Source organism: Equus caballus, chromosome 21, assembly GCF_041296265.1.
Source record: "Equus caballus isolate H_3958 breed thoroughbred chromosome 21, TB-T2T, whole genome shotgun sequence".
In the NCBI taxonomy this organism is placed as follows: Eukaryota; Metazoa; Chordata; class Mammalia; order Perissodactyla; family Equidae; genus Equus; species Equus caballus.
The window spans coordinates 42,018,261-42,032,553 of record NC_091704.1 but is presented as its reverse complement, the minus strand read 5'-3'; the positions used below and the strand labels follow the sequence as shown (position 1 = coordinate 42,032,553).

Below are 14,293 nucleotides of genomic sequence, written 5' to 3'. Positions count from 1 at the left end.
AAATACTAACATGTGTTCCCCAGTTAATTTAAAACGGGTCTGGAGTTTCTTCATTAAATCTAGGCCCATTCATACGTCAGTCGTTATTCTGGGGAAGCGAAGGGTACAATTGACTAAAGACTTAATTTCTCCCCTTATGAAATTCTGTTTACGATCACTTCAAAATTACTGAGGTTTTGCTGAATCAATGACTGTATTTCCAAATTCAATAATTTGAAAGAAAATTTTGATATATTCTTAGAATCTCCAGAAATGTTTAGATTATCTTCAGAGGAAATAAATTAAAAATCATACTTTAAGGACCAGTATTTATTTTATAATGTTGGATTCCCACTATTTGGTTATTTTTATGCTAACTTCTCTGGTAAATACAGATTTAATGGAACATACGGAAGGTTCTATCAATGGCATAGCAAAGTGTTAAAATATTTAAAATTTAGTTACAGCGCTATGTGACTGCTTTATAACCGCTCTAATTCTTATGGGATAGAACCAGAAGTACGAACAACGAAGCAGAAGCCACTTTTCCTAAGTGCTTAAAACAAGAAGAAAAAACAAACAATGCCCAAATGTGTCAGTGTAAGTTGTAAGAAAATATATTTATTTTTTTCCATGACAATACTATGATAAAATTGTTAAATACATGCATGTTTTAAAAACAAACGTAAGTAACATCTTTAAAGTTAACAGCCAAGCATACTAGTTTTACATTTTAGGTGTCTTAGTAACAGGTTACCTCTATTCTATGTTCTTGCTATAACCATGTTTTCCAAAAGATATGGAAACTAAATTCTGAAATTATACGACGATATAAAATGTCCAAATTTTCCACTCTAACAGCAACATAATCTCCAAATTTTCCTAAGGCAGAAAAAACTTCAGTTGTCATCTCTGTAAGTGGAGCTGTTTTATTCCATATTAAACTCAGAATTCTGTGAACGAGACTGAATCACACAAATATACTGCAATCTACAGTTCACTTCCTGTACATGTACATTTAAAGGTTTCCTTATATGACTAAGCATGATTTTAGGTAGAGAACATCACAACTGATCATTCAGGTTAAAAAAAAAAGTCTGTAGTGGTAACATTTCAAGAAATGAAAAAGGGAACAGTTTCGGATCTGCAGTTTCTCCCTATCTTTCGGCTATATTTGCACACACCTGACCAAACAAAAATTAGTAAACAGTTACTAGTATTTATAAAAAACTGAAAATATTTAACATATAACATTCCCTTTTAAAAAAACACTCATTCTACAAACAACCTTATAAAAGACAAAAACTTAAATCTGTTCACAGTATGTGTATTTTGTAAACAGTAATTCACTATAATGCAATTTTGAAAGTAAAAAATGGTAACTTCCTAACATTCTAAGGACCTCTAACTTATGGCCAGAAAATGAAAGAGAAGAAAAGGTAACACATTCCAACTAGGAAAGTTGAGTATTTTAAAATGATTTTAGCTTTAGTCATACCTTTAAGGTGGTACCATCCCAAATACAGGATGTCTTTCTATCCAGGCCAATCTTTTTCAAGCAATTCTGAATTGAAATGTATTTAAGAAAAAGCCATGCTCCTCTTTGAAAAAATAATAGGATAAAACAAACTCCAGGGTATCATATAATAGCTATCCTTCTACAACAATGAACTGAATAGGGTTTCTTTTTGTGTGTTGCCTTCAATTATAATGCATTCATATTTTTCCTAAACATTATGCTAGAAGGAAAAAATTAAACAGAAGGATATATCACAAATAATGGAGGAAAGTGTTTGCAATCAAACTGAGGATAAAATATTTGAAAAAGTTTTTAATGAAAACCATTATTGTTTTCTGTGATTTATTGTAAAAATACTAACATTAATGTTAAACCTAACAGTTAAAGTGTCCATGTTTTAAAGAAAATTGTATTACTACCTGGAAATCTTTTGATCTTTTATAATGCAACCCTGGAACGCTTGGGAAAAATACTAAGTTCAGAATCTGAAAGTTACCCATTTAAAATGGGGTAATTCTAAAAGGAAGTACATTTTAAGAGTAAAAGGAAATTCAATACATTTAAGTGAGCCATTCAATCAATTGTACAAAGTATTTGGGGCTTAAGTGCCATGAGGTCTATGTTAGTTTTTTTTTTAATTCTAATTGGCAATCTTAGAAAATAGATGCAAATGTAATAAAAATCAATTTCCATGTCAATTAAACATTCGTTTTTTTCCCCTATTCACAACTCTTAGTTTTTAGGGTATTAGTTATAGCAACCAAAAAGTAATGTAAGTTATTCCTGCTTTATATTTGGTTAATATTCAATCAGTTATAGTTTACTTATTTAAGAGCTTTTAAGTTTATTGTTTCTATGGTTCTTCAGCTAGGCACTTGCATATAGAAACATTCAGAGGGTCTCCCTCTTAAAACAATACTTTTAATTTTCATAAAAATGTTGCACAGTTAGAATTTATCTTGCATAGGTAAATCCTGCTTATAACCTGGACACTTAAAATCCAAAATATTAACATTCTTAACATAGGGAGAAACAAACACTACTCGTGGTTAAAAATAATAGAATCCTGTCACAACTAAACCTCATAAGGATTTGGATAGATTCTAGATCAAATCACATCCCCTGAAATTTTACCACGCACGATAAAGCCTGACATATCAATTAATTGAATGTTGTTCTTAATCCTTCATACTGGCATTAAAAACAGTTCATCTGTATTATAATTAGCATGAATATGATCATATAATAGTTAAGACAAAAACACTAATTGAAAAGGAATAAAAAGTCTCACCACTCTAGTGAAATAAGAGGTTTAAACATTATTAATAGCCCTGCTACATAATCCATGAAGATATAAATAGACCAAATTCAAACCAAATAATTTCCAACGATATTCTAAGGTCATGTCTAAAAGATGCATTTCCAGTTGTGTTTGGCCTCAAATCATTTTCTTCTGTGAAAAATTTTCTTCTGGATATAAGGGCATGGCACCATGAAACGTTGTTTCAGCAGGAAATACGAGTTTCAAATAAATGCTCTGAAGAAATAGTTTATCAAGAGAATGAGGGCTTAATCAGTTCAGCTCACACATCAATGTATTGTTGGTTTGCTAGAATGCCTGCTGGTTGGTACAAACACGTCCCAAGTTGTATACCCATCAACTATAAGGAAACTATGAACACATAAAATTAGGAAGAAAGATGGTATCTAGTAATGCTTTTGCATGTCTCTCCCCCAAGTTTTCACTCAAACTGTGGAGCCACTGCTAGAGCAGATTTGAATCTTCGAGGCAATAGTCTCAGATCTACACAAGCTAGATCTTGATATAGTCCACCTCCTAGGAGAACTCTATTGAATCTGCACACTCTAGGATGGAACTCAGTCAAGAAAAAATTACTCACTGAACTTCCCCTAGGCGCCTGCTCTCTGTAATCAGCCAATGATTCCACATTTTACTTTTGAGATGTCCAAGTTTATGCTTTCCAAATAAAAAAATTTTTATAAAAGACATACAAATTGTAATGAGGTTCAAAACAGAAAACAGCAAAAATTACATTAAAGTAAACAAACAAAAAGTTTTATCAGATTATGCACCTGAGTAGTAGAAAAATTTGAGATAACATTTTCTGAATATTGACATGTTAGGGAGTATTTCAATTTCAAAATACCATAAAATTGATTTCAAATTCCTTAGTCTTCTTCACTGAACTACATCTAATTATTTAAATACAGAGAGGACGGTAATGTTCTTTAAATATGGACGGTACGAAGACAATTAAGAAATGACAGGACTAATTTCCAACAAGAACACAAGCTGCACGAAGTTTTAAGAATGTGACTTTTACCACAGTTTCTGAGAATGCAATAGGACCAGATGTTCTAAATGCAATCCTTCAGATCCATGAGCTGTGAAAGTAATGCTGGTATGGAAAATGAGGCTGACACTTCCGCCCTTATACCTTTCATGAACGGCCGCTCCTGGGTCTAAGCTACAGGAAAGCAGCACTTCTATTCCCTAAGCACACAAACACACGACAACTACCAGATACTCAGGGCCACCATCTCAAATCCAGGCCTCTACAGGTTGAACACACTGAGGATTTCAATTGTATATGGGTCCTAATCCATGCAATACATAATATACAAGGTCTATCTAATGTCAAAAGCCTAGTGAGGTCTTCTAAGAATATTTTTATATTAAATATTATTTAAGAGGGACATTCACAAGAGAAATGTAGTCATAATGACCACCAGAATCTCCATTCCTCACAAAGGAACCTTGATTTAAAATTGGCTTATAAGTGAACTAGGTTATAAGAGAGGTGAAAATGTGTCCTCTACGCAGTACTATTCAACATAATGGAACCTAATTCTAGTTCAGACATTCAGAGTTTTCTAACCAATGATAGGGCTTTAGTGAGGAAGGAGGGATTTCCCAATTATTTTCCCAGTCAGGAAGGGCTGGAGGGGACACATCTAGCCTCTAGTTACCCCTCCCCCAGGGAGAGGAGCTACCATGACTGGACAGAGCATGACCACTATCAGAGGGCCTTTCACACTTACGCATGGTCCCGGCATTGACAAACAGCACACATTATAGTGTTTCCAGTGCCACAAACCACCAGATATATGAGAAAGGGTGTATTCTATCTCCACTCCTCTCTCCTCTCTCCCTGTGTTAAGGCTGTGCCCACCTGCCCAGGTAATAACTTCCAATCTATACAGTGGGTCTGGCTGTCTTCAATTCAATGGGGAAAGACAGGAACTCGCTTTGGCCTCAGACCTAAACCACATTCTTCTAGGCATATAGCAAGTTATAAGGACCCTGCCCAGACTAACAGAGCTTTACTCTGCTTCTCATTAACCTAATGATCACTGTGTATGGAACTCCAGAGCAGGGGAGAGGTGAGCGGCACTCTGAACCCTTTGACACAGGAAAAGCACTGAAGTCTTGGACAGGGCGAAATGACTCAAGAGCCCCAGCAATATTCACCAATAGCTAAACAAATGAGTCATTATAGGAGTTAGAAAGGGCACTGGATCCAGATGGTCACAGTTGCAATGCTGATACTGATGACAGAATTCAAACAATGTCTTCTGGCCTTTTCCCATTATCTTGGGCTAGTGTAGTTCAGACCAATCAACTTTCACTTCAGCCAACACCTAGCCTAAAGAGATGAAGTACGGGATTCACAGGTTTCAATAGGGAATGAGGCACGAGTTGGGGGCAAGAGGCGCATGGTAATGACAAGCTTCGGCAGGGAGAGTAGGCATCCCCAGATCTGAGTGTCTGTGGTGGAAGCTAAGGGAAGGAGCCGAAAAGGAGAAATAAGAAGACAGAGCAAGCTCCGTTAGGGATGGCTCTGGTCTGATTCACTTTCCATTGCTGAAAATCTCTATGAGCTATTAGATAGCTTTATATACCATGTGTGTACATAATTAATTCCATTTCATTCCACATGTCCATAGATCACGAAGCTCAGGAATTTAGCTGAATTCTAGCAATTAAAATCAGGATTCATAAACGGAGTACCTAAACAGATTTTGTCCCTTGTCACCCTGTGGCTTTTTCCCACAACAGGGTTTTTGTAAAGATACATCATGAGCTAGAAAAAAAACAACTGATCCATTATGTGCAAATACATTACAGAACCTCATATGATAAAAAACAGGCATATCTTGACTTATTCACATATGTCAAGTTTAAGTAGTTTTGCCTTAACTATCAAAAGACAAGATACATAGACAACCTGAGGGCAGGGAAAATATAAGATACACTTTCTAGTTTATCATTTTGCTTTTCTGAGAACATTCATTCTAGACATCACTTATGAAAACCAAGGGTGGGAAGAGGATGCCTGAGGACACATGACTCTAGACAGCTCACAAAGAGACTGCTGGACCTCCAACACAGGTATCCCCATGGAGTCGGCTCGACTTCATGACATTTGATATAAAATAGCCCTTGAGTAACTGTTCCTGTAAGAAGTATTATCTTTTTAGTTTTATATTTAAAGATTTGAGGACTGGATCAAACAGTCTGGACAAATGATCATTTAAGAGGGAGGAAGTGCTAAGAGCATCATCAAGAGGAACATCTGCTACAAAGCGTCAAAGATCAACACTGGCTGGGCGACCAGGCTCAATGGCACAGTTTTCTCAGGAGAAACTGGAGCCAAGCAGAACTATATGGATAGCTAATGCCACTAGATATTGCTTAGTAGTCATCTCAAATAGTAAATCACTGGAATTATATGTTTATGAATAATATTGAATTTGCTCATATATTTATAAAACTGACACTGTGTCACCAAAAAAATCCCTGGATTTCCAAAAAATCTTAGATCTGTAGTCTTAGAAATTTAAGTTTTAAATATTAGGGCAACCAACTGCGATAAGGGAAACTAGCATAAGAGCTAAAAAATAATGGAACGGTTTGAAACACCTACCAAAGCAAGAAAGCACGGTTCTGATGTGGGTGGTCAGTGTCACGCTTGTTTTCCGAGTTTGTACCCCTGAGAAAACTGTTTGATAACCGTTATACAGTAGGCACAGGAACAGCACACTTTACAAAACACTAAATAGAAGTCGCTACATTAAAAATTATATTAATTTTTGTAAATGCTGTAGATAGAGAATAATGTGAAGTTTTGAAATCTGTGCTTGGTTTTCATCTAGGATGGAGCGAATGTCAGGCAAATACACATCAGCTGTTACTTTGACATTTGTCTCCCTTGCCTGCAAATCTGCTTGCAATTCCAGAAAGTATACATATGAGAAAACCATAAACCACAGGCTAACAGAATACGGTTGCTGCGGGATTTGTTTTGCATGTATGGACTAGACAGTATTAGCCTTGAAACGCTTCTTGAAGGTAGAGCACATGAGAAATTTTTTGGCTCGAATCACAAATAGCTCTGAGTCTTGAGTTGTGTGGCTGGAATTTCTGAGTGACTACACTTTGGCTCTTAGACTACATTAAAAGCACATTAACACTTTCAGCGTAACTTGCACGTAGTGAAGTCCAACCCCCAACAATACTTCACAGGATCCCTCCAGACACCCAGTGCTGACGCGGCAACACTAGCAACTAGAGCTTATTGAGATGGCAGACTGAAGTGACAGGGTGACATGGCTAATCATTTGGTTTGTTCTGAAAAAAGTTTGTAAAGGACCACCCTCCTCCATTAGATTTGGGAGAGTCTTCATCTTTAGGAGGAATCAAAAACTGTCGGGAGTTAATGGAGCATGGACTTCCAAAGGAGACAATTTCACTGTTGCTGTCTGTGGATCTGGGAGAGTCTGGAGATACTAAGTTCCAGGTATTTACATTTGCCTGAGGTCTGTAACCTGCAGTTTTCTCCAGGTCGTCATCTGCAGCCAGATCTTCTACAGTAGAAGTAACAGGGAGGTGCATTTGTGGCTTATAGCCGGCCCCCCCTACAGCGTCATTTTCTTGTTCTTCCTCTGGTTTTGCTTGAGGCTGATACATGGACTGGATGTCAATGTAAATGACTTGTGAGGTGCCCCCACCTTCATCCAATCCTGGGTTTGCTATTTCCTCCTCAATGACTGGTGGGCAATAGGACACGACCACGTGGTTTTCAGGTTCTGCATCAGAGCTGTCTTCCAGATGCTCAGCTACTGGAGAAATTATCTCTGTATCTTCTATTTTAGGGACTATTGACCGAGTTTCCAGAACCTCGACACTATTTGGGGTACAAGGATTCATTTCCAACGTTTTAAGAGTACTGTTTCCCTAGAAATAAATTTTAAAATAATGATTAAGTATAGCACTAAAAGCTGCTGCAATGCCCTTCCTACAAAAAGGGGCATTACTTTATACATTACTTTATATATTTATATATACTTTATATATATATACTGGTAAAAATTTGTACCATTCTGTAGTGCACATTAGAGCAAAGTTATGTTTTCCCCCCTATATATTGGGTATTTTCCTTGCTATTAATAGTACTGGAAAAAAGAGCATGGTACAATTTAAAATTAATAATTTTAGAAATTCAGCAGATGTTAAAGCATTGCTATTTTCCCAATACATTTTACTTAGGATGACATTTGCATGCTAAACACTTTTCACAAAAAAAAAGGAAGGCAGTACTTCAAAGATAAATATAAAAAAATAAAGGATTACCTGACAAACACTCTTTTGAAACTGTAACGCTTTACAATTTTCTGGATTTGGAATATCGGGGTAGAAGGTTTCTTTAATCCTTTAAATAAAGAATGATTAAGTAAACTTAGTAATTATAAGATTATCAATTAGATAAATAAGTTAAATCATCAGGCTTATTTGGACATGTATGAATATTTTAATGAACATCTGAGAAAAATGGAAGATCATTTTTAGTGTGAACATTCACTAGAACTTTCTATACAATGCATCGAGAGGGTCCAATTTGAAAACTATAAACAGTACCTCTATTTCTAGAATTACAAGATCTCGTCTATCTTATGAAAATGGAAAGCAAAGAATTAAAATGGTGATTGTGCTCTCAAATCAGAAGTAAAATACAGGCATTGCTTGTATAACCAAAATATTCATACTGCAAAGGGGACTAAGCATGATCGATTACCTAGGGAACATGAGCACTACGCAGTTCTCTACTGCTCCCACAGGCTCTGGACTATTAGGAAAAAAGGCTATTTATCTTGATTTGCTCAGTGTCATATCATATTTACAGCTGTTAAAAAGAACTTCATTATTTGAAATTCTTGCAGGAAAAATAAATTTTTTAATGTAAGTCTGAAATGCTCTAATTTCTGAACTCTCTCATTTTACCTTTTTTTTGGTACTCAAATCATTTGTAAAACATGATTTTTGATAATGAGAATACGGTTACCAAAACAGGCTATTCTAAAGTTCGACTACTATTTATAGTTATAAGCCAAGCTTGCTAGAGCACATTCTGGTCTTTTTCATAAACGATGGCATTTTTAAGGCCAGTGAGGACTGTCTATGCATGAACACAGGCCTTTGCCCCACGGCCAGGACAGATCCTGCCCGTTGATCGCGAGGTGCTCTCTCCCGCTGAGCCCCTGGCTCACCTCACCTCACCTGCCACCCACTCTCTCACTTCACCCAGACACCCAGTTCTTCTCACTTTCTCCAGAAGATCGAGCTCTTTCCAATTTCTGGGCCCTCACAGAAGCTATTCTCTCTGCCTGAACATCCTCCCCCGTCTCCTTACCCTTTGGGACTCTGTTCAAATGGAACTGTCCCAGGGATGCCTTGGCTGACCACCTCCGGTGACATGGTTCCCTGCTCTTCTCCTCATGGTGCCCTCCTGGGACCCACCCTCACTTGGCAGGCATGCATTACTGGATGATTCTGGTTTTAACGTCCATCTTCCCCACTACGCTATAAGTCTATAAGGACCATGCTTATTTCGTTCGTTCCTGTGTCCCCCTTCACTTGGAAAGGGTCATTCATATTTGTTGAATAAATGAGTAAATGACGAGATTTTCTAAATATGTCACCAGGACAAGTGAAACCATAATCATGAAATTACATTTAATCTTGCATTTGGCTATTGCCATATTCATGCCTGCAAATATTTTTTTGAGTAAAACTGCTATTACTTTAAAGTATTAATAAATACAGTAGAGAAAAATTTACACTTTTACTCTATTAATTTTAAAATCTTTAAGTAATATGCCATGTTTTTGCCTAATATTAATCTAACAGTAATTCTGATGAAAGCAAATATTTTTTTACCAACTAGTTTCGACCAAAAAGAAGCACTGGTATTGTTAACACATAAACTAAATAATCATGCGCTTAAGAACAAAACAGTACGAGTAAATGCAGATACCATTACCATTCTCGTTTCCGGTAGCAAAGGATACTTGTTACCACCCCAACAATGATGGCCACTGCCACTGGGATGAGAATGGCAATAATTAATCCCACAGCTGAAAAGAGAATATTGCAAATAGGAAAATCACCATTTTTAGTATGAAATATAGAATAAATTCATATCAGAAGATATTTAGGTTGGTAGATTATTTGATGAAAAAAACTCTAACTGTTCCAGGGACACTGAAAAACTATTAAAATATAACCCTCGAATATTTAAACAATTGTTCTACCAATACTTAAACGCTTTAGGGCAAGGTTTCTCAATCTTGGCACTACTGACATTTTAGGCCAGATACTTCTTCATTGTCTGTCTCGGTGGGGAGAAGGCTGCGTGTGCACTGTAGGAAGTTTAGCAACACCCCTGGGCTTCTAACCACTAGATCCCAGTGGCACCCCCAGTTATACCAACCAAAAATGTCACCAGGTATTGCCAAGTGTCTCCTAGAGGCAAAAATCACCCCCAGCTGAGAACTATGCCCTCATGGTCTTACAGCCTGTGTGTAAACTCCAACTCAGGGGTAGAGAACAAGCCTGTGATCAAATCAAAGTTCTTGGCTGCTGACAGTCAAGGCCACCACTCTTCTCTACTTTCCATCTCAGATTTACAAGCGTTGTGCTTAACATAGTTCTTTTTTTTAAGATATTTCTTTCATTCTTTCCTGGATATGTTAAAAATCACATTTAGAATAATTATAGCAAAAAATTTTAAACTGATTGACCATTATATAAATTCAATATGAATTTAGAACTGTAGGCCTCAGATGTATCCTTAATTCATTAATTTCTTAGGTACTCATTACAAAATAGCTTCAAATAACTGACAAGAATTAATATGAAGTCATCCCACGGTCTTTTAACATTGTCCTCTAGCCACTATAAAAATGCAACAAAATGTGAAATTTTGGAAAAGGGGGGTTCCCTACATAAACAAAAATTGCTAGAAACACTATGAATTTAAGCATGGAAATATTGGCATATTTTCAAAGGCAATATTTAACTTACAATTCTCCTTTGTCACCACAAACATACTCTTCTCTGGGCCCATCCCACCGTCCGTATAGGCTCGCAAGACCAGATGGTAACTTGTTTTACCTTGAAGATCGGCAATTCTCAGTGTTTTCTGGGATATGTCAGTAATATTCTTAACCTTTACGTCGGAACGACCTGTTTTTAAAGTGCAGGATGTTATTACTGCTCTCTACACCATTTTAAACACATGGTTACTCACACTTGTCACAACCACATCCCTTTTAAGTGAGTCCAGCTGCTGGCCATCTCCAGGGCCAAGGCCCGGGGAGCCTGCCAGGGCCATGTTCAAGTTCTGCCTCTGCTAGTTAGTAGCTGTGTGATCTAGACCTATTATTCTGACCACTCTGAACCTGAGTGTGTCTAACTCTGAAACAGAATATCACAACCTGACCTCACAGGGCTCTACGAAGTTTTCACACACGTTCGCTAGAATAATGCCTGCCATACAGCAGGCAATCAATTAAACTCACTTCTCTTCCTGTTACTAAGAGCATGAAAAACCACCACAACCCACCCTCACCGGGGTGGGGGACACTGTCACGTGGGCTGCTCCTGCCTAGGAGTCGAGTGAGAGACTTGAGGCAGCAAGAGTACAAATCCACAGAGATTACGTCAAACCACTCAGGAAAAGGGGCAGTGTTATCTGAGCTCTCAAACGAGCCACTAGTGAGGAAGCCTTTGAACCATTTCAAAAGAAAGAGTGAAGAATTGTTTAAACTATTATTTTTAAAAATTTAACTAAAACAATGCATGAGGAGAGCTTAAAAAATTAACTAAATGGCTAATAACAAAAAGTAGCAGTTCCCTGCCAGCACCTTCTCCCACCACCCACAACCACTTTAAAATCATGTTATCAGTCCCTTCGGGTATTTACTTCCGTATTTTGAAATACACTTGGATTGATAACGCTTGATTTTTAAATTTTAGATCCTATCTACTCACTTCCTATGAGGTAGATGATTTAGCTCTCTCACCCTGCCCCCTTCTCCCCCACAATCCATAGCATTCATACAGAAACATCAAACATTTGGTAAATTCAGTGTTGACATTATTGTGATCATATAAACATGGATTACTGCTGAGACGGATTACTTGGTACGATGAATTATGTTTCCTTTCTTGTTTGTCTGTTGTTATAACTGCTTTTTTTCCTCATTTGCTTCATGGATCAACTCCTAATTCTTCCCACATCCTCCAAAGAATATCCAATACAATTTTCCACGTGGTCCAATACAACACAATCCCAGGCGCACTGCCTGCCCCCAAGCCCTGGCCCGCTTCCCTCCAGGGGCCCCCTTCCCTGGAGCACCTGCTCTAGACTGGAAGCCTTCCAGGCTGCTGCCACGCTGGAACTCCCTGCCCCATGTCCTCACGGTGAAGAAGGGCACGTGGCGGCCTTGCATATCTACAAACGCCTTCATTCCACTCTCATGTTGGTTGATGGATTGACCGAATAAAGAACTTTAGGCTGAAAATAATTTTCACTCAGTGTTTTGAAGACATAGCTGTGACATCTTCTAGTATCTGGCATGTTGTTGAGAAGTCTGATGCCATTCTTATTCCTGATCATTGACACATAAGCTGCTTTTCTCTAAATGTCCCTGGGACTTTTTATTTATACATTAAGTCCTCTGAAAATTGATGATGACATATCTTGGCAGAGGTCTTTTTTCTATTTATTTTACTATGTACTGAATGGGTCCTTTTACTCTATATGCTCAGGTCTTTCAGTTCTGGGAAATTATTTTATGCTATTTCTTTGATAATTTCCTTCTCTCCATCTTACTCTTCTCTCTTTACAGAACTCCTATAAAGCATGACAGCACAGGTCTTGAGGAGTTCTTACGTGTCTGTCATTGTTCCTTTTTACAGCATCACGTCTTTTTAATAAATATCTCAACTATCTGAGGACAGTTTTGTTTTATTTTAAGTTTCTGTTTCCCCACATTGAATCTGTTTCCTCTGATTTCTTCTGGTTTCTGTTTTTCATGTTAGAAGCTTTCTTAACCATCTGGTTACCTTTGGCTGCTAGTCATATTTAAAAGTGAGCCACTAACAGGCTCAGTGGCAGCTCGGTGTACATAGGTGGTGTTCATTGGTCGGTGGGTTTCATTTATCACTGGTGGGGAATGACCAGGTCAGTTCCTGTCTTTTCACTGGGACAATCCCTGAAACATCAGCATCTTTTATGTCTTTCCTCAGGAACCATTTACTTTTTTTCAAAGAAAGATCCTCTAATCTCTTGTCCAGTGAAATAGGCCTAGCTGAATATGTTCTATTAGCCGGGTGGGAGGCAGAAGAGGGAAGGTCACACCATTGACTATGGTGTTCCTCTGTCTGAAGGCTCCTTGGTTCAGTTTCTCCAAAAAATAAACCTCTTGTCTTCAGGCACAGGAGAAGGCACTCACATTAGCTGCATGAAGCTGGTATAGGACTTGGGGGTCCTAACTGCTCCTTACACAGACTTTCAATCAACCCCCACTGTTCAGCTCAGATCCACCTGAACCATTTGCCTCCAACATCTGGCCCTGCAGGATGAATCAAATTACTTCTCACTGATGCCCAACGGCCCATCTAGGTTTCACCACCCTCCCCTTCTCTAGGCCATTCGCCCCAGCAGCCCCAAATGTCCAAATCCTCTGTTTTGGTGTACTCTTGCCTCTCCAGTTCCTTTGGTTTCTGTGGCTTTATGGACTTTTTTTTTTTCTCTTTTACTCTAATTGTAGTGACCAATCCACCATGTCTAACTGGAAGTTTTAGATGCTAGAATTTTAACTGGTTCAAGTGTAAAATTTCTTAGAATTTGAGGAAAATTACACTAGACTGTAGGTATTTGTAGAGTTTCATATTTAGGGTTTCCCTCAACCAGAGGGAAACTTCAGGAAATGCAGAACTTAGAGATCTGGAGGAGGCACACTTTTCATGCAGCTGCTCTGGGGAAGTGACTTAGCCAACGTCCAGTCAGCATCTCCGCACGGCACTGTTGCTCTCTACTTGTCAGACAGGCATTAAATAATTAAAATGGTTTCTTTCCAAGGAGAGGTCATTAAGGGAAATGAAAGCTCTCAAGCTGAAAAGATGATATGCTTGTGTTATACAACTATGAACAAGAAACATCTGACTCCCAACAGAAATATAATTTAGGGAAAAGCCAGAAGTCTGCATAAATATTTTTGTATTTGTAAATCTGAGAATTCTCTAAGGTCTTTGGACACACACTTACTCATTGTCAAGGACTGACTGTACCTTTTAGGATCTAATGGATACACACGTCCCCAGTCAAATCAATTAAGCTTCCCAGCTCATTAAGGCCGTAGCTAACTGTGCGGATGGCTCTTCGTCAGATGGTAACAGAGGCTCCAAAGTCATTCTTTAAGTTCCTG

The 14,293-nt window shown here is 37.9% G+C and overlaps 1 protein-coding gene across 2 annotated transcripts in view; it reads right to left on the bottom strand.

Annotated features, from left to right (window-relative positions):
* Positions 1-580: 580 nt before the first annotated feature.
* LIFR (LIF receptor subunit alpha) overlaps positions 581-14,293 on the bottom strand; it is a 74,941-nt gene continuing 61,228 nt past the window's right edge. For both annotated transcript variants that reach the window (XM_070245900.1, XM_023625722.2), the window contains exons 17-20: positions 10,884-11,045; positions 9,841-9,934; positions 8,154-8,232; positions 581-7,757 (exon numbers count right to left, since the gene is read on the bottom strand). In XM_070245900.1, coding sequence (XP_070102001.1) covers positions 7,134-7,757; positions 8,154-8,232; positions 9,841-9,934; positions 10,884-11,045 — 959 coding nt within the window. In that variant the 3' untranslated portion in view covers positions 581-7,133. The remainder of the gene's footprint in view (positions 7,758-8,153; positions 8,233-9,840; positions 9,935-10,883; positions 11,046-14,293) is intronic.